We start from the raw sequence: 21,745 nt of genomic DNA, 5'->3' as shown, positions 1-21,745 counted from the left end.
TACATCGCCAATGCGCCGCAAAGCCTTGGGAACGAACAAGTTACGATCTTGTGTCTGTAATCATACTGGCGCATTCACACTTCACCCTAACCGGAACACAACATCACTAAGTACTTTTTACTAAGTCTGTTAGTAGTATATGTGAGTGGGTAACTTCCCCATCACTAGCTTATAACTGTAAATCGCAATTAAATCAGGAGTTCCTTTTAGTAAAACAAGTCACAACTATATTTTAACATATTATGTTAAATAAATATAGTGTAAACTGTTATAATACATCTCTACTAAATAAAAAACAAAGTCGCTTCTTGCCAGTCTGTACGCTTATAGCTTTTAAACTTGGCAATGGATTTTAATGCGGTTTTCATAAATAAACTGACAGACAGTAGAGAAAAGGAGAGAATCATCAAATTTCTTACCCGGAAAAAAAAACAAGATTTATGTTTTTGTTCTTATATAAGATTGAAATAGTATATATATTTGTGTCCGACTGAAGCCGGGGCGGGTAGCTTAATATAATAGCTATACATTACGTTGTAGAATGGGCTGCGATAATTTAGCCAACAAATCATTCATAAAACGTACCGCTAGCTTTCATCTGAAAAGGAACTCAACTGATCTTAACGTTGCACGCAAAATAAAACTATTTTCCAAAAAGTGCATTCCAAGTTAAGGAAATAAATTTAGTTTTCAGTTTCAATATAAATCTGTGTTTTGTTGCACATTATGTCTCGCGTATAATTGAACTCGTTGACGGGCTGACATTTTCTCATTTAAAATATCTTATATTTCTATTCTCCAAATAGTCTGTTTTTATAGGAAATAGAATTGTCCAGCGAGAAAGCTCTTTATGTGTCATAGGTGAAATTTCATACAAAATTCATATTGTTAATTATTTAAATTGGTTTGTTGATCGACATAATATGACAATAGCGAGTTATTTTATATATAATTTAATGTGTAAATGTTATATGTAGGCGGTATATGGGCTACCTGATGGTAAGTAGTTACCACCGACGATATAAATTGTCGCTGTAATAAATATAAACCATTCCTGACATCGTGTCTACCCAGACGAGCTTGCACAAAGCCCCAAAACCAAATTAGGCTCTTCTCAGTCGTAATTTTAAAATTAAACTACCACTGGTTGGATTGTTGATTTTACCGATAAGAATCGATAAGAAACTAAAAAGTTACTCCAACATTTGAAATACAAAGTTATGCTGGTTAAATACAATTCAATTTATACAATAATATAATATTCCTGCTTTGAAGCCTGCAAGTATCTCCCCACTATTTCATGAACTATATAATCTGGTATTAAAAATATATATTATTTACAAATGATCTTTAACAATCAATTTGAATTTATAAATCAGTACAATATAAATAAGAACAAATGTTAATATCTCACTAATGAAAAACGTCTGACGTGAAAACCGACTTGAAAACACATTGCGACAGGAACATATTTTATTTAAAAAGTATTTTGCTCTTTCCTAGTCCGTATGCACCTGCATATTTATTATTCGAATATTTGATACAAACCCAACGTTTGAAAGTTTGAAACAACAACTTGTATGAGTAAATAAAACGGGCAGGCGGGTAGGAAAATCCAATGTTTTTTTTAAACCAATGTTATGAGTTACTTTTCAATTAGTATATTTTTTTTGCTAGTGCTAAGTGCCACAGTCGTGTTCGCCTTTCATCTCGCATTTGGGTAATATTATGGCATTGGTGACGGTGGTGGTAGACGGTGGTCAATCTCAAGGGAGACTAGCCAACTATGCAGAGCATTATATAGAGAACAAGTATACCCGCAAACACTCCCTATTTCCTGTATCTCATAATTCCTTGCGCTGGCAAGAGTTTAGGCGTGACACCAACGTCTTCTATCTAGATGCTAGACCAATAAGTTAATTATGTATATAATAAACTACGTAGAACAACAAAATAAATGCGGCTAGCGCGAGGTTATAAGTCATTCAGTAACTATATTTTAATTTTGATTGGTACCTATATATATTCTTTATATTAACAGAATAGATATAAACATATGGCACATTATTTTAAATTAATAATGATTAATTCTTAGCTGCTATACACCATGAGAGTACAGGATAAAAATGCATTTGCAAGTAATGTATCGTGATGGGCTTGTCAAAGTAATGCTGTGCATTAAACATATTCGCTGAAGCGAGAGTGACGTCTTCTAGCATTAGGAAATGTATACCGTCAAGTTGGCAAAGACTCCGGAATTTCGATAACGCCATTTTTTGGTCGTTATTTTTTAAAATAAAAGGTTAATGATTTTCCTTTATATCGATACTATAAATATATTTGATCTTATTACGCTGATACAGGTTTACTATAACGTATGACCAACAATTATGATTGATTTGACAGTTCATCAACTCAGCAACAGATGCAGCGTACTATATTTAGGTCACATTAAGGTAACGCTAATTTGAGCTCAGTGGCATTTGTAATATTTAAGACTGACATGCATTACTCAAAAATACTTTAAATATTTAAAATTTAATATCAAATCAAGCAATCTTTTGGTAAATTTTATATCCTTCGTGCGATTACTTTATTTCTCGCATGAAAACATTTTATCGCTAGAAATAATGAATTTTTCATAACAGGTTGTTGTCATGTTTGAAATATGGTAACACTGTTCCCAGTTAAGAAAATCCGGTTAGGTCTGCAGTTTCACGGCGTTGAATTCTATATTTATCGCGTTTTTCTATTCCGAAAGGTATACATATTTCATATTTAATATTATTAATCTTTTATCTATCAATGTAAACATATGAAAATGACTGTAAATATATTTGTGATATTTAAGCGTGATTTATTAAACACGCGTCCTTACCGAGCCCAAATTTGTTTTCTTGAGTTCAATTGGACACAAAACATTTGTAAATCTTATCTTGAATATTTTCTCTGGATAAATTATTATTACTTCCTAGACGATTACTTATAGTAATTAAATTTACCTATTGTATTAATCACATTGTTCAATAAATCAGATTTGTGAGAAATAAATTTGTAAATTAATCGTAATTATTTAACGAATGTTTTTATTGCTTATTTTGTTTGGTGTCAAAGATATTCAGAACAATAACAAATGTGATAATTTTTTAATTATATATGTATATGCAATTTATCTTACAAACATTTTATTTTAATATAATATGTGATTATTTTAACCAACTTAAACCTAAGAATGATCTAAAAGTCATTATAATTTTCCGCAACATAGCTCGTGAAGAAATAATTTGTACAAAGTAATTACATTTTGCTTTATAAACCTGATGTAGTTAATTGGTAAAAAGTAACGAATAGGGCGGTGGGGCCGTCGACAGGGCGAGAGAAAACATTCTTGTAAAAATATGTCAACAAAGAAACTATTTAACTCAAGTGTGCTCAACTTGTAATAACCTTAATGTTGATTCCGAAAAGATGGTTTGTTTTGTGAGGAGATTTTCTCTAAAATGTCTATTCGATCTTTTTTTCAAACTAAATAAAAAACATACTTATGTATTATTTAAATTTATATGTTTTTTATGTTTTTTTTTTTTTTTTTTTTTTTTTATGTCATAAGGTGGCAAACGAGCAGGAGGCTCACCTGATGGAAAGTGACTACCACCGCCCATGGACATCTGCAACACCGGGGGGCTTGCAGGTGCGTTGCCGGCCTTTCAGGAAAGAGTACGCTCTTTTCTTGAAGGTTCCCAAGTCGTATCGGTTCGGAAAAACCGCCGGCGAAAGCTGGTTCCACAGAGTGGTTGTGCGAGGCAGAAAATGTTATTATATTATTTAAATTTAAATGTTTGCGTAAAAACTGGTAAGTACCACCCACTCTTCAGATATTCTTCTACATTCGCCTTGCCACACAGTAATACCAATTGTTGTTGTGTATCGGTTTCAATGGTGAAAGAGACATAACATCTTATCTCCCAAAGCTCATGACGAATTGGCGATGTAAACAATGTTTTTTTTTCTTACAGAGCCAATGTTTATAAATCCCAGTTTACCATTTACCATCAGATCCATTTGTCCAAACGCCTAGCAGTATCACGAAAAAAGATTAAGCCCTTGATGTACAACTATTACGTTATGATGGCTTAAAGACGGACAGTACAATGTTGTAAAGTAGGTACTAACGATCACTTCACACGGTTACAATACGACTCAAGATTTTCAAGAAAGAAAAAGTCTAGTTTCGTTTGAGATCTTTTGCAGAACAACAAAACAAAACAAAGTTTTATCGCAATCGGATGAACGGTGTATCTAGATGACAAACTTTCATTTTATTTATTACGTATCTACCAGTCGCGGATTCGAACGAGTAGAATAAGGGTTTACATAACAAACTGATACCTTTTACGTACTCGACGAAATTTCATCACAATGGAATGGTTTAGGACAAACGCTAAGTTGCGACCACTAGTGCAAGTTCGTGATCGCAATTTCTTTATTACAAAGTGCTAAATGTAATATAAAGGCAATATGTAACACTAACTGGTGCTTTTTAAAATTTTTATTCGCGATCTCGAACGCGGTTACGATGAACGTATTCGATCCACATCGATAAATACGTAATATTATATTAAAATATATATTTTTTAAATTAAATTAATAAACGTGAACATGGGAAATCGTTCCTTTTTGGCAATCAATTTAAAGAGAAAAATTAAATTTATACTTTGTACTAATGTTTTAGGGGTTAGTCGTCAGATATTATGCAAAAAGTCCATCCTTGGACTTCAAGGTTGCTTTGCACCATATTTCATCAAATTTAGTTCCGTTTAGCTATGAAAGAGCAACGAGAGACGGACAGATAGACAGACAGAGTTACTTTCACATTTATAATATTAGTATAGATATTTACTACTTTATGAAAGCAGGATTTATAATAATGTAATATTGTATTTAGTATATGAAAAGATCCACATTTTGTTCACAAAAACATAACATAACACGAAAACACCCCACTAACCGCCCGTGGTTCGTGACCCTCGAATCACGCTGTATTGGAAAACACTACTTATTGCAAAACACCACCTCTGGGTACTCGGTAAAACTGACAACTAACATTTTATACTGGCATTATTTGATTTAATAATTAATTATTTCCTTCGAGTAAATTAAAACTATTAATTATTATAACAATTTTTTACTTAACAAAATATTATATCATTGATGGCGTCGTAGTCGTGGCGTGGATTATCTCTTTAATATTCATTAATAATCCTCATTTAGTTTGTTTGGGTTCCTTGGTTTCATGCACAAAATGAAGCTTATTCAATCTTCTCTGAATAGTATAAAAAATGAGGCTTAACGCCTTAGATCTTTAGAACTACGCAGCAGATTTTAATGCGGTTTCCATCAATAAAAAGATTCAAGTGAAAGGTTTACTACATTCATATTATAGTAGAGAAAAGCCGAAAAAAAGAAACAATTCCTCTTTTCATGTTTGTTCTTAAATCTAAAAGTTGTATATTATATTATACCTTTATTGGGTCCGTGTGAAGTCGGGACGGGTAGCTAGCATTTAATGATTGAAAACTTAATGCAGTCAAATTATAACGTCGATAATACGCAAAACTAAATCTAAAGTTCCGGAAATAATCGTACATTGTGTGTACCCATTTAAGCAGAAATACACTAGTAATAATGAGATTATTTGAATTCAATTTAAAGTATATGCATGCTTTGTAATTTTAGCAAAAGTCAAGGTATATCTCTAGTACAACGTAGGCAAATTTATGAGGTCGCGTGTCCAAGTGAACAAGTGCGCAAACAATGCAGTGACATGTCTCTATTCCCACGATATAAAAGGCATTTTCAATAACTAAGTAATACATTATTAAGTCTAATAAAGATATATTCATTAAATATGTATTAACGACAGACCCCGAACAAAGATCATTTAAAATACAAAAGTCAACTTATTATTTCTATGAGGTATAAAATACTATTAACATGCATATTTTCAACATTGCCTGTCTTTTATTTCAGTAATACCATCAACGTACCATAGTTGTATTAATTGGTTAGTGCATTTTTTTTTTGAACTTTTTAGTATAGTTTCTTATTTTGTCTTACATTACATTACATCTTTTATTACTTTTTTTGACAAATAAATAACATCAGTACATTGAACAATTTTCAAGAGCATCTACCTAACATAACATTTAAATTTTATCAATGAACAATTCACATACAATTTTATTTCGTTAGCATAATAATGAAATATATAACTAAACATGAATCAAAAAGTATTTAGAATTTTTTGGGTGTTTTATTTTAAAAAATGTCAATCACATCAATATTTATGCAGTCACCTGAGTTAACCATATCGTTCGGAAGTAACAAATTGTCTCATAAAATCTCAATATTTATTCGTTTGGATGGAAACACGGATATTGAATATCCGTGTTTCCATACATAATCTTAAAATGGTTGAGTATTTGTCTCGAAAGCTGTATCCTTTGTTGCATGTAATCCACAAAGCTAGCTTGGATATGCTTTAATTTTTTCTCCCTACTTTACCTTTACAATATATGATGTAAATAAACATCTTAATTATTTCCTCTAATTGCCAAATTAAAGAAGCATAGATATGAACCTTTACGATAGTGACGCGGTAATGGCTGTTGTAGATGGGTTTTTTAAAGGGGATTTAAAAATATAATATGGGAACAAATTAATTCATTTAAGGATTTTTGTATATTAGTCTTTTATATTTATTTACCGATTCTCAGATTCACGTTTGTATCTTTAGATAAGTATCATATTTATATCACAGCCCTTAATTTTCGTAATAAAACATAATTGGTCCATAGTATCCTAAAGTCCCTATTTCACCAATTGTATTCAATAATACAGCATAATTCAATCTAGTTAAACAATGCTTCTGATACAAGTCGTGTTTCTAATATGGTAGAATTTACTATTGAAACTTATGCCATGTGTATTACACCGAATTTTGTTTCGTAAATACGTTACCAGTTTTTTTTTAAAGTGAATCCCCGCAGTAGCCCGACTTAGGATGCTTGCGGGACTCACACGTGATATCTTTCCTGACATATTAGATTGCCGTCTTATTCGATGTACAAAAATCTTAACGCAACATGGAAGCAATACACTTTCTTATTCATCGACAGAATTCCTCCACCACTTCGGAAGAAATCACCTCACACCTGAGAAGAAACGGCGAAATAAAAACATAGCGGCATTTTTTTCTGAATTATTTTTTACAACAATATATTATTTATTTTTCAAATGGCATGGAGGATATCGTTTCAATCCATTCCACAAGACGTGTTCTCAAACATTCTTTGGTGATTTTTTTGAACGTTACAATAGAAAAACTTCGACCGTTTTCTGGGATCATGTTTAAAAAGTGAGTACATTGTCCCACGTAAGAATTACTAATTCTGTGTAACAGGAGTAACAAGTTTATGTTTGTTCCTAATTGGATTAGAGTGATGGTGGAGTAAGTATACTTGTATTTGTGCACACTTGTTAGTTGTAACATCTGTAGCACATTTGTCAAATCCTGAAATTACCTGCAATATTCAAAATTCGGCCAGATAACCTCATATAAGACTTCAATGCACACTCTCGATTCATTGATCTGGGCCAAATTCATTACAATTGAGTACACAGCATATAAGATATTAAGTTTCAATCGTAATGCTATGTTATTGGCTTCAATGCCCTGTTTAGTTGAATTATTTATCATTTAGAGTAGCTTTAGCAATGAAGGTATCATGTATTTGATTGTCTTTAATAGAGGGAAAGTTCCATATGGTTTTCAAATCTATTATTCTCTTTATGCTACTTGATTTAAATGAAATGTTTATGCAAAGGGTAAAATCAAAATTACTATATTGTGGTTGTACACCTCTATGACTAAAATTTTATAAATAATTAGTAAATATTTGTTAGTGAGACTTCGTTTTTATGAATGCGTTGTGCGTTTGCATTGCGATTTTTTTTTCTTAAACGGTTATTAAACAGTATGCCTTAGCTATTTTAACTGTCATTATTTTAATTTTTTTTCGTTTTTATTGCTTAACTTTCTATAAATAAAGTGATATTAAGAAACTTCACAAAAAGCGACACCTTGCGGATGACGTTTAAAATGAGTAGAAGCTTTCAACGCACGACTAATTACTAACCTAGCGCTTGTATAGAAAACTTTGTTACGAGCGTTGACATCTAGTGACCACACTTTTAAAATGACTTAGCATGCGGAGAAATGAGGACATTGTTGGTTCAGTGATTAATCGGTTTACGGTTAGATAATTGAATAACAAAGTTTGAAATACTAAGATTGTACAATCAAATTCGAATATTTAGAAGTCACTCCAATAAAAAAATAGCGTGTATTTATTTATATGCGCAAAAAATCTACTTCTTCGTACCGCGACAAGTGACAGTTATCTATCACGTAATTTCATTTGATTTTTGATGTTTCTTCGTTGAAATATTATGCTCAAATCTATTTTCTATAACATTTTCAACAGACGTTTTATAATACTAAATTCACTAAAATATGTGAACAGAAATATTAAACTCGATCTTGGACTTGGTACAAAATCTCCACAGAGGAATTACATTATATGTATAACGCAGAATTATAATCGGGCAGGTAATTTTGCGCTACTAGCGAACATAATAATATGCGAGGTTTCCTTCATTTCATCTTGTATATTATCAATGAAAGTACGCCTTTATGTTGTCAACCACCTTAGAAAATTAAATTCAATAGTGTATCAGTAGTATGATATGAAATTATTAAAGTAGATCAAAGATATTTTAAAGTATAATAGATCAATTCATAATATGTTATAACTAAAAATAGAACTAAAAATTAAATGATAGTTTTTTTTAATATGGTTTATTTATCATCGTCATCTTTAGCTTATTTATGACAGACGGCGCATGAAGGCTTTAACATAAATTAAACTAAAAATTACTCAGCTTTAGAGAATGTTGAATTAGCTCTACACACGCTTCATGAATATAACACATCTATAGTATATACTGATGTAGTTTAAAGTACCAATGCTACCAACCTTGTCAATTTTAAGCTTAATCTCGCCACCCTAACTAATTTATAAGTAATAACAATTGACTGATGAAAACTAATTTTAAACATATACCTACATATTTTCACTTCACTGAGTTTTTTAAATAACATGTACAATTCAATAAAAGATTCAATGTATAAAATTACTAAAAATGGATAAATGAGACCACCATATATTTCACTCATATGCAATCCTTTTAAGTGATTTTTTTCTTAAATATTAATGAGACTACTCTCATGGCCAAGACTATTTATTTAGTAAAAAAATTAAGATCCAAAATAGTTCCCAGCCGTCGAAGGTATTAAGTAAAGTTACCCATCCCTAGATACCACCAAAATTCATTGATAAATTTTACTCTTAAAATTTTAATGGATTTTATCTAGAAGTAAATCGGCTTTTATAAGACACCCAGCAGATGTGATACATGAAAATTAATTTTAAGTCTTTAGACTTAATTCTACTTCATATTTATTAATAACCGATAAACATAAATAGGTAACATAAATAAAAGCAATAAGGGTTCGTTAATAATTTAAAAAAAAACTTTTTTCTTACTATTATTATTATTATAATATAGGCACACAAGGGAGTAAAGTAGAGAGGGCATGACGGCATAAAAGCGTCATGCCGTCACGGCATGCGAGTCGGTCTTACCTTAGGCGTGTCAATATGTTCCATATATTCAATGTTTTACTTAAAAAATATGTATCAAAATCAGTTCACAATTGACGTAGATATCGCATAATAATTAAAATAATAAGCCTAATTAATAACGTCTTTCTTTTATGTAGCCGTTAACAATAATTCGACAATGGAAAATGTTGGCACATTCTTACAATTTGCAAACACTAGCAAATTGGCAAAAGTATAAATGCGTTTCTTGTCATTGTTAAGATACTTATTTTATACCACTGCTTACATTAATTGACTCCACGTGGTCGTAAAACTACGTACATCCTGTGTCACTTGTAATATTAACCACTGTGTGTTACAAATAGCCATAAATAAAAACATTTTTTTTTATTATATCGGTAGGCGGACGAGCATATGGGCCACCTGGTGGTAAGCGGTCACCACCGCCCATAGACAATGGCGTTGAAAGAAATATTAAGCATTCCTTACATCACCAATGCGCCACCAACCTTGGGAACCAGGACGTTACGTCCCTTGTGCCCGTAGTTATACTGGCTCACTCACCCTTCAAATCGGAACACAACAATACTGAGTAATGCTGTTTAACGGTTGAATATCTGATGAGTGGGTGGTACTTACCCAGACGGGCTTGCATCAAGCCCTACCACCAAATATATATTGGTATTAAATGTTGAGTTTTGAAAATAGCTTTTACGTAACAGTCTATTATGTTTTTAGTTGTCCAGTAATATAATAATAACCATTTACTACAACTATAAAACAACAAGCAAACAATGAATATGTGCAATTTAACAAATTAATAATAGCTGAGTACAAAACGCGTATATGTACCAATATTAAAATGTAAATTGAACTATAGAAAAACCGTACCGTAGTGATTGTAAATAAAGTGGAATAAACTAGAACTCGATTGAAATAAAGCTAATATGCATATTTTCGGTAAAAACAATTGTTGGCCAGTGTATGGAAAACAGAATCCATTTATTTGTTCAATAATTATTAGTAACATGATATGATAAGAAAAAAATGTTAATTTTGAGTCGTTACGTTATTTTATCGTATCCTAGACTATTAGAAGAATTTAACTTGTAATCATAAAGCGCCACGTTGGCATAGAGACGGCGAACTTTTTTATTCCCTCGACCCTTCGAGCTTAGGAACCGATCTGTGCATGTTACCCGTCACCTTCTCTATCCGAAAGACTAGGCGTTCAAAGCGATCTTAGGAACTCCAGCGAAAGTCAAAGATTATATCCAGGTATTTCATACCTGGCTGTTTGAATCACCAAATTTATATAGTATTTGCACGACTGTTTAATTAAAGAGAAAAAAGTCGGTGTGGGACTCAACATGGAGGTTAGCGACTTCAGAAGATGTATGATGTTCCGCTTGATATCAGTTGAAATGAACTTTTGCCCTTATTGACTACCGCTGAAAGTGAATGGTTTACTGACTTCATCTGCGTTTGACGATGAAATCTTACTTCTAAGGATGTTCTGAGTTGCACCCTTGATACTGAAAGCATCCGTCCACCTAATCTTCCATCTTGCTATCCTAACTGTCAAACTGTATAAAGGGCTTAGCTAATTACTACTGTCAAAATAAAGCAATTAGCTTGACTTAAAGAAGACACGTCTTACGTAAATTTATTAATATCATATTTTTGGTAAGTATTAGCCAAATACGGAATATTAAATCGCAAGTATTGTTAACCCATCTAATTTTTTTATTTTTTTTTACCTTTCTTTCCGTTTTACCTCTGAAACCCATTTCCTGTAATTGGAAATGGGTTTCACCCTTTTGTGTGTTAGGTTTTAAAAAACGCTCAATCAGTTGTCATTAACCGAAGCGTAAACACACATTTTTAACATCAGAAATAACGAAACTCCTTATAAACTTTCATACCCCCTAGGGTTTAGAATGTACAATTATAATACCTAAAGGCTTTGTTTGTTAGCATTTGCTAATTTTATTTTTTCTATTTTTTAATTCGGTATGTTCGTATATCGGTATTGGTGTTTGAAAGGGATGCATAACGTTTTATTCGCAAAAGTGAGAGTAACATCTTCGTATACGTAGTGAAATTTATCATGGTCTCAGTATGTAGGTACATGTATGTATATTAATAATTATAACAGTTGATACGAAGGGCGCTTAATTTGATGTGTTCCGTCATAAAGAAATACCTTGTTCAAAAGTGTACTTTACGCAATTTGTTTACTCTCTCTTGACGTCATTTCCCAAATTGGGGAAGGAATCGTTACTGCTTAATACAATAAACAAGCGCACGAGGATGTAATGTGCTATGTGGAAATGTTGGTAATCCATTACAAATTGGTTCGAAAGTACAGATTTCAATATTGAGAGGAAGTATCGCAGGAAATTATCACAGAGTGGGTGTAATATTTGCGTATGTACATATATAGCAATAGGCCATGACGAAACCCTTCTGGACCATTTTCTAAATATATGTTTTCCTAAAATTGTCATCAACGTTTATGATCGAATTTTAAGCGATTCATTTGGAGAACATTTCTCATAGCAAGCTAAAAATAATGAAAAGTTTTCAAGTTGTTCGGAAAAAGTCGGATTTCGTACGGTATGCAGCACATTTAAAAACATCTTTTATTTTTTAGTGCACCTCTACATAAATACTGCAAATGCCTTGACTTAAAAAAAATGAAAAAAACTTGAGATCTGTGTTGATAATCAGGCATACGGGACTTGTGCCAATATGCACAATATAATATACATTTCAGATGGATGGATACGTGCAGGGAAAAGCTAAGGTCCAGGAGAATTGTTAAATTATTTGTAGCCACAAAGCCTTTGTAAAACGTATGTCTGGTCTTTTATTTGTAGACTTTGTTGCCAGAATAACTGATCTAATGCTACCCAGACCACAAGGCACTCTATCATCATTACGACGATATATATTATATAAATTGAAAGTTGAAAAAAGTTCACAATTAATTCGTCACATCGCACATCAAATCGGTAAAGTTACAGAAAGTTACACTGTCGCTTTTAAGATTGATTGATGACCTTCTAATAAAATTCAACAAAAACTTTGTTATTCGTTGTTCAATTACAAGATATGACTCAAAATTACATACAACGAAACGGACGTAGAAAACTATCTAAAAATAGATCATACTATCCCTAGTTCTCTAGATAGAACTAGGGATAATTGGATCTAGCTTAGATTAAGAGACGCTTACTCGAGCAGACATATTTAAATCATTCTCAACACTGTTAGAACTTATGATGTGTTTGAAATTTATAATTCTGAGTCAATAAAATATTGGACTTATACAAACAATACATTCATAATGAAATAAAATAATATTATAACTTGTACGAAAATGTATGTAATCGGATTTTGGTTATTTGATAATGTTCTAATTTCTAGACTGGTTCTTACAAAACTTGGTATGGAAATCAATTTTATCGCAATATGGTATTTGGTAATTAACGGCCATTTCAATATTATAACATTATATAACATCATTAATAATATTCATTGTCAACCACTTGTCCCTTTAAACTACTTAACATTTTGACGTCATTACGTGACGTCACACTTACTTTAATAGGTTCATCAAATTAGTTTTAGCAAGAGGTAGTAACGACAAAACTAAGTGTCGCAAGTTCGATTCGGGATTTATATTGTATTTAATTAGAACATACGTTTTTTTTTGTTTAATCAGTATATAATCTCAAAACAAAATTTTCTAATTGAGTTGTTAATAAGTTTGTTAAATAATTGAACGCTTCCCGTTCAATTATTTAACAAACTTATCTTATATAAAGTAGAAGTAAACTTATCTCATCAGAATATTGTAAACTAATTTGACTAATCTAAAATCAAAAGTACTCTTACAGCTCGATATTTCCCAGAAGGAATAGTTCAATCTGAAGATACACTTAAAGGGCATGAGCTCTGCTGCAGCGGATTAATTATTGAATGCGACCAGGGTATAATATTGATGAAGACATTTATTCGTAGGAAATTAATGGAAGATAATTTACACTGGTTCTTACGTTAACCAATTATTATTTTATCTATAAATAATGAAAAATTTAAAACTTCCATTTGTCACAAAATTATCCACAATTCAAGAGCAGTGGTAAATTATGTTGAATTAAAAATAAATAACACGCAAGTTACAAGTCTATAATTAGATCCAGTAAGCAATGAATTGAAAATGAACTAGCAAACTCATTAACTTTATTTGAAATGAAAATTTAGAACGTAATTGAATTTATAAGTTTTCAATTAATAATAAATACTGTACATACAGGCTTGCGATCAGTCGCACTAATAAAGGTACTAAAACGGTAGGCGTTTGTTGTTTTATTCGAATTTTAGAATATATACTAATTGAATTATTTGATTGATATGATTTTATTTACTTAATAATTAAATCTGTTTTACGTTGCATATTTTTTAAGTTCCACTATTTTTTATTTGTAAGATATAAGTCTTGCAAATGGTCATCTTGATGGTAACTGGTCACTGATGATCATAGATATATATACACTTATATACCACATTATTTTAAATTATCCTATATATTTCTAGTTCTAGCTTTCATCCAATTGGCATGTAACGTAGATTGGGTGGATTATAAAAGTATAAAATATAAAACTAAAAACGTTAAATTCGGGACCGAACAACTCAAATGAATCCTAAGTTTTTTTTTGTAATGAACGAGCACATAGATATCAAGATATCAAATAAAATATTCTTCTACATAATTATATACATCAAAAATAATGTTCTCTCCCGACTTCGTTGAAACTTTGTACAGTCGTTGCTGGCATTTGTATAAAAGTTTTTGACATAATACCAACAAAGTTGCGCGCGAGTCCTGTTGGATAAGTTCCTTCGTCTTCGTACAAAATTACGACGATTTTAAAGGATTTTAGGAATTTTTACGTAGGCATGATAGAGATTCAGCATCCAACGACAGAGAATTTTGTTTTGTCAGTACATTATGACAAGCATGTAATTTATGACGGAAAAATTAAAAATAATTGTCATTGATTATTTAATTGATGTCATTGTTCTTCCTTTATAATTCTAGTAGAAATGCACCTAATCGAGCCGTTTAAAGTGGCTAAGTGGCGAGACAACGAATAAACATGGCTGACACGGCTGTGTACAGTTTTAATAATTGATAAAATCAATCACGGAGAGCCAAGATAGCCCAGTGGTTATAACGCGTGCATCTTAACCGATGATTCGAGTTCAAACCCAGACTAGCACCGCTGAATTTTCATGAGATTAATTTGTGTTTACAATTTATCTCGTGCTCGGTGGAGGAAGCCTGCATATATTTATTTTCAACGAAATTCTACCACTTGTGTATCCACCAAACCACAATGGAGCAGCGAGGTGGAATATGCTCAAAACCTCAAAGTTAGAGGTGACCATAGCCCAGCAGAGGAAAACTTACAGGCTGTTTGTTACTATGGGTAATAACATATCTCTGTATCCATAGAAACAAACATTAGTTTAACTTATCTGTCAGAAAGTATAAATTAATTAATTTTAAACGGATTCCGTTAATTTTAACTGTCGTGTATCGTTGGTAATCGGTACCAGATGTTTTAGCGATATGGGAATAAATCCACGAGAATAAAGGTATGCGAGGAGTAGGATGCAATTTAGAATCGAAGAGCTATCTTAGCAAGTATCAAATAAGCAAAGAGTCGAGTCTATAATGCCTAGAATACTTGACTTCGGGTAAAGTATCTTATGCAATGACTGATGACTTTTTCCATAGCCATTTAATTGCCACTTAAATTTCAAAGGATGCAATGGAACACATTATTATGCAGACCTTACTAAGACAAATTTATATAATATGAAATATGAAAAAGGTTACTTTAATTAAACCATATAATTATAGAATAACATACATGAACTCTTTGTATAGATTTTTGGTATTCCTGTGTATTTTCCGGTATACGACTAAAAGCACTCGGACCAATGATTAAAATAATGACCGTATCTTAAGCATATCAGTATTACATACATAGACTGCCCTCGTCCCGGATATATTTAACATAAATGTTTAAACTAAATGTCAAATGTTCCCTGTCAGCCTTCCTACGCTTGATCTATTTCTAGTCGTGTGGGATTGTCTTAAAAGTATATAAGCGAGAAGAAATATATGGGTAAAAGTGTATCTTACTTAAGCACTATCACACATTGCCATCATGTTTTGTACAGTATTTATTTTGAGTTTTATTTATATAAATAAAGACTTCATGATAATAAATATTTGAAAAAAAAACTAATGATATTTAAATTATTAATCAATGAAGATCAAAATATAATGATTAATGGTACTAATTTTTATCGTTATTAAGAGAGGGGCTCGGTACATTATCTACATGATTCCAGAGAACAGGCTGTAATCAATTATGCAGTTGACCGTTAATTTCCCGTCCGTTATACTTAGTCCAGCAGACATTTTTAAACATACAATACTAATAAGTTCCATTTCTGTATAAAATTCCATGTTTTATTTCAGTTAAATTTCATAACCATTTCACTTTTGGAGTCTGATTATTATTTCGATACTATCATTTTTAATTTTTCAAATATGATTATTTTTAATCGTGCACAATAATTTTAACAATAATAAGGCTAAAAGTACATCTATTTCATGCCGGTTTTTTTTTCGATAACCACATTGTGACATAAATAACTTATTTTATGCAGGGATTACGTAGACGTGAAGAACGGAACGAAGTCTCCTAGGACGAACTGTAAGCTCTTTAAGGCCTGGTACTTCGGCTTCGTTATATAAACAAGATATTTTATAAGGTAGCTTCTAACCGAATACGTATGTACATTTAGTGTATTTTAAAAGAATGTCATTTGTAAGAACATCATTTTAATATCTCATTACTACTATTATCAATTAAGCGACAACTTCTAAGCTAGAAAATCAGGAACTAGAATTGCTATTCTGCTCGAACTTACTTTGCAGCATCAAATGTGGAAATTCACTCTGTGTTCGGTTATTGTTGGTCGAGCGTGTCATCGGCGTTTTTGTAAATGATATAACAGCCCACAAAGCTGTGTGTTATCGAGGGCGATACACATAGCTTTGTGGGCAGTTTTTTCACTCGGAGAGCGTTATAGTTTTTTGAGCCTTACGTTGTCGAGTTGACGTACCTTTTTTAGTAGGTATAGCATTTTGCTCAGTTTTAGTCAGCATCTCGAATGTTTAAAGAACACTTTACTGCAATTTTTATTTTGTATTGATTAATCGTGTTGTTTGAAGCAGTTTCAGCTTTCCAAATGAACAAAACTACATCGTTGTAGATCTGTGCGACATTATAACACTCAGAGAAACGGTATTACAGTGCTCCTGTTTTTTATTAACATTAAACAGTATCCAAGCAATCTATCATTAGTCATAGCTTACCAAACGTTGACGGTTAATTGAATTACTTTGAACTAAATTACATAATCAGATGATAAAGGCGGTATGCATTGTAATAAGACCAAATCTCATATACCAACATCTAGACATGAATTTAGGTTACTTAATACTTATATAAAATTATTATGAAGAGCGGTACTAGTAGTCTCCCTTTAAATAACACGTCTTTGTCAACGTAAAGAATTTCATCTTTTTAAATAAATCGCGATATACTGTTGCCATCAAGAAGTTTGGGCTAACGATGACTTCCGCGATTTTATTAAGTTTTAAAACTGTGCACAGCCATGTTTATTCGTTGTCTAGGACTGGCCACTTAGCCACTTTAAACGGCTCGATTAGGTGCATTTCTACTAGAACTATAATAGTGGAAGAGCAATGACATCAATTAAATAATCAATGACAATTATTTTTAATTTTTCCGACGGTCAAATTACAAGCTTGTCATAAAGTACTGACAGGCTCAGAATTCACTGTCGTTGGCAGTTGATGCTGAACCTTTATCATGCCTACGTAACAAGTAGGTAAAATTTCCCAAAATCCTTTAAAACCGTCGTAAATTTGTACGTTCAACGGTGTTCGAATGTATAGAAGACGAAGGAACTTATCCGACAGGACTCGCGCGCAACTTTGTTGGTATTATGTCAAAAACTTTTATGCAAATGCCAGCATCGACTGTACAAAGTTTCAACGAAGTCGGGTGAGAGATGCGCGAACATTATTTTTGATGTATAATATGATGTAGGAGAATATTTCATTTGATATCTTGATATCTATGTGCTTGATCATTACAAAAACTTATATATAAATAATAAGAAAAAAACTTAGGATTCATTTGAGTTGTTCGGTCCCGAATTTAACGTTTTTAATTTTATATTTTATACTTTTATAATCCACCCAATCTACGTCACATGCGGCCCAATTGGATGAACGCTAGAACTCACGGCACATTTTTGAATATATTAGAATGGAACGTACATAATAAAATTTCTAATTATAGTAAATTAAAATTTATGTTAAAAGTTACATTTATAACCTACCAATTAGCTAAATTTTAACTTGATACGTTGTATGAAAAGGTTTACCTAAAAATCTGCTCTAAAACACGCTGAATATATTATTGTACAATTATCGTGATTTTTTAGTTATAGATTATTTTTTTAAATTAAAATAGATATGTATTACGTTCAATAAATAAATACAGTTTTTTCTAAGAAAATTTAAATTACCGAAATCTATCAATTTCTAAAAAATATCAGTAATTCTGAAGTAATATACTTGTGCAACAGCGACGTCGCGTCGTTTTAAATAGAAGCGATTTGGCGTAGCGTTGTAGCCAGGCGGAAAAGGAGGCGGGCGAGGCAGGAGTGGCGTCACAGGTTCAGTCGAACACGGACTAGGGCCGCGGCGCTCGCTTCACCGCATCCGTGCTCTCCTCTGAACATCGCGTCGTTTGTTGATGTACAACAACCTAACCGCTTGTTAAAAATCTCTAATCAACCGTGTAATATTTAATCATAATTATTTTTTCAATAATTCTAATGTATATTTATTTTAACTTTCCATACATTGTTTTGCTAGAACGCTTATTAATTATTCTAGTACGTCTCGGAACGAACAGTTGTATCTTCAATCATATTAATTACTGCTCAGAGTTTATTACAACCTCATTATAGTTTATTTCAAATTATTAAAAAATATACTCTATAATATTGGTTGATCAGAATTAATGAAAGAAGTGTCAAATTGTTAGACCTTATCAAAACACAATAAACGTAGTGTTGTGCAAGCAATGTTTGTGTTTAACTACAGTCGCTTCATCGACTCCCATTCTTTCTAGACATTTAATTTACTTGTCGTCTTTCAATTTTCATTTCACCGGTCGCTTTTCACTCTTGATCGGCCAATTTATCACTGGTAAATTAATGAGCTCCCTAGAAAATCTACTTCAAGTATAATGTTTTGTAGATTAAGTGGATCCATACAAATACCTAGAATGAAGATAAATACCCGATATAAGTAAATAAAAAATCAATTCTAATTTATGAAATTCGTTGACGGCAACGTTTTAAAAAAATTACATGATTTGTTGATGCTCCATAATCTTGACATTCAGGTTGTAATGAAATTTGACACCAAATTCTTTATTTTTATTGCTACTACAGTTTGCTTTTATCGTGAGAACAGTTTCTGCTGCTAAAAGTCTGCTTAAATATCAGTGTGACATTATCATGGTACATTAGACATGGCGGCAGTCAGTAGATATAGCTCCTACAATTGTCTAACGGGATGGGACAGCTACGACAAGATACCAAGGTAATTTCCACACCACATAAAACATTCAATGCTTTTAAAACACACCCTCTTTCGTTAAATTACGGATAACATCAATGTAAGTACTTTGATATCCATATTTTTGTAGGAGGACTTGCAAATAGAACACCTGATATAAGCCACCTGAGTATGCTGTAACCACCATTCATAGACATTGGAGCTGTAACAAATGTTAACCATACCTTAAACCTCAACGCCAATGAGGCGCCAACCTTGGGAAGCAGTTATGATTCATGTTATGGCCCTCGAGCCTGTATTTACACTGGCTTTCTTATCTGGCTTACAAACCGGAGCACAATAAAATATATGCTGAGGTATAATACTCAATATATGTTTTTTTATATAATAGGTAGGTGGACGGACAAATGGGCCACCTCGTGGTAAGTGATCACCACCGCCCATAGACATTGACGCTGTAAGAAATAATACTATTACACCAATGCGGAGCTAACCTGATGAGTTATGTCCGTTGTGCCTGTAGTTACACTGGCTCACTCAAACTTCAAACCGGAACACAAAATTACTGAGTATTGCTGTTTGGCGGTAAAATATACCTACCCAGAGGGGCTTGCACAAAGCCCTGCTGCCAAGCAAATTTCTAAGCTACACAAGAAATATTACACTATTTTGTACATTTGACATTATGGTAGTTTAATATATTTTCGTATGACGCTATTTTACAATTTATTTTAATTCTTCACTCCGCTTGAGCCGCAAACAAAGGTTTACGCATATGTTAATCGACCGGCACTTCACACACCAAACATTGACGTGTATATGCGACCAGGCAATTAGTTGAAAACTGATAATACACAAAACAGTACAAATGACTCACGTTGCTAATAACTACGCTCGTATTTATGATATTTGTTGTTATTTATTGCCTTACGTTTTCCAACGCCGACGGTTCAATTATAAACGACTTCACGTATTAACCTAACCACATTTATACGTGTTTTTTTTTATTACGTGTAATTTGTGAGGGTTGAGGAGCTTAGCGCACTGTACCTACGTGGATGCGAGATAAATATTTAAATTGGGAAAATTCCTTTTGTTACCGTCCGGTACAAAAACGTTAAATCTTTTTAAATATCTAATCGATCTATCATCTTCGACGTTCCCTGGTCCATGTACACCTACGCAAGTTTTCCTCTTAATTACTGCACTATTAACAGACTTTACGTACTGATTGATAGTTGCGCAGAGTAACTATTAGTTTAGTTATAGCCTTCTGAACGTGTTCTTAATGTTAAAGTACTACACGAACTTTCGTATCATTGTTTAATTAAATTAAACTTACGGTTTATTATACTTTTATAAATACCGATGTGTTTTAAATATTATTTTCTATTTAAGTTTTAATTTATTCAAGGACTTGCCATATGTATTATTTTATACATTCATGAAAATTAAAACGAAAAATTAACGATTTACAAAATGATTAAGAAGTAAATTCTTACATTTCTGAAACTAATTATCGATACAGGAGCCTTATACACAGCTTATCAAAAATATGTACGCCTGATTCAACATAAATAACTAATATAAAAATAACAATTGCTGAAATTAGTCTCATGCAATAAATGATAATGCTCACACGATAAAATTATACCGAACTAAAATTATGGATAGTTATCCATCGAGGAGCTGCTATTTTTTTATTATATTCCTAGGTTGACTCGCAAATGGACCACCTGATGGTAAGTGGTCACAACCGATCATATACTTTGGCTCTCTAAGTAATATTAAGCATTTCTTACGTAGTCAATGCACCCCAAACCTTTGGAACTAACATGTAATGCCCCTTGTTAAACTGGCTTACTCACCCTTCAAACCGAAACATAATAATACTAAGGAGTACTGGTTGACGGACGAATATCTCTTCAGTTGATGGGACCTATATAGACATATAGGTCCCATCAACTGAAGAGATATTACAAAACCACTTCAGGCGTAATTGAACGCCGGCAATCTATAAACCTCAAATTATTTATTAGATGCCTATCCGTTGGTTGCATTTGATGCGTTATACGGAAATAATACTCACGCGACGTTCGATATTGGTAATACCAATATTAACAATAGTTTCATCACATATATGATATTGAATACAAATGAATAAAAATCAGTATATATACACTGGCACGTGATGAATTCTCCAAAAATAAATGACGATTCATTT

At 32.2% G+C, this 21,745-nt stretch overlaps 1 protein-coding gene across 14 annotated transcripts in view; it reads left to right on the top strand.

Moving 5' to 3' along the window:
- Positions 1 to 21,745, top strand: part of LOC125075926 (potassium channel subfamily T member 2) — a 90,076-nt gene that overhangs the window by 33,854 nt on the left and 34,477 nt on the right. For 2 of the 14 annotated variants that reach the window (XM_047687791.1, XM_047687786.1), the window contains exons 1-2: positions 18,668 to 18,733; positions 19,395 to 19,545. The exons of 11 other annotated variants lie outside the window; for them this stretch is intronic. In XM_047687791.1, the coding sequence (XP_047543747.1) occupies positions 19,475 to 19,545 (71 nt within the window). In that variant the 5' untranslated portion in view covers positions 18,668 to 18,733; positions 19,395 to 19,474. Of the gene's footprint in view, positions 1 to 18,667; positions 18,734 to 19,394; positions 19,546 to 21,745 lie in introns of those variants that run through there. One more of the 14 variants, XM_047687785.1, reaches the window with a different exon arrangement.

Source organism: Vanessa atalanta, chromosome Z (genome assembly GCF_905147765.1).
Source record: "Vanessa atalanta chromosome Z, ilVanAtal1.2, whole genome shotgun sequence".
NCBI lineage: Eukaryota > Metazoa > Arthropoda > Insecta > Lepidoptera > Nymphalidae > Vanessa > Vanessa atalanta.
Note: the sequence above shows the minus strand (reverse complement) of the source record. Positions and strands in the feature narration are given on the sequence as shown.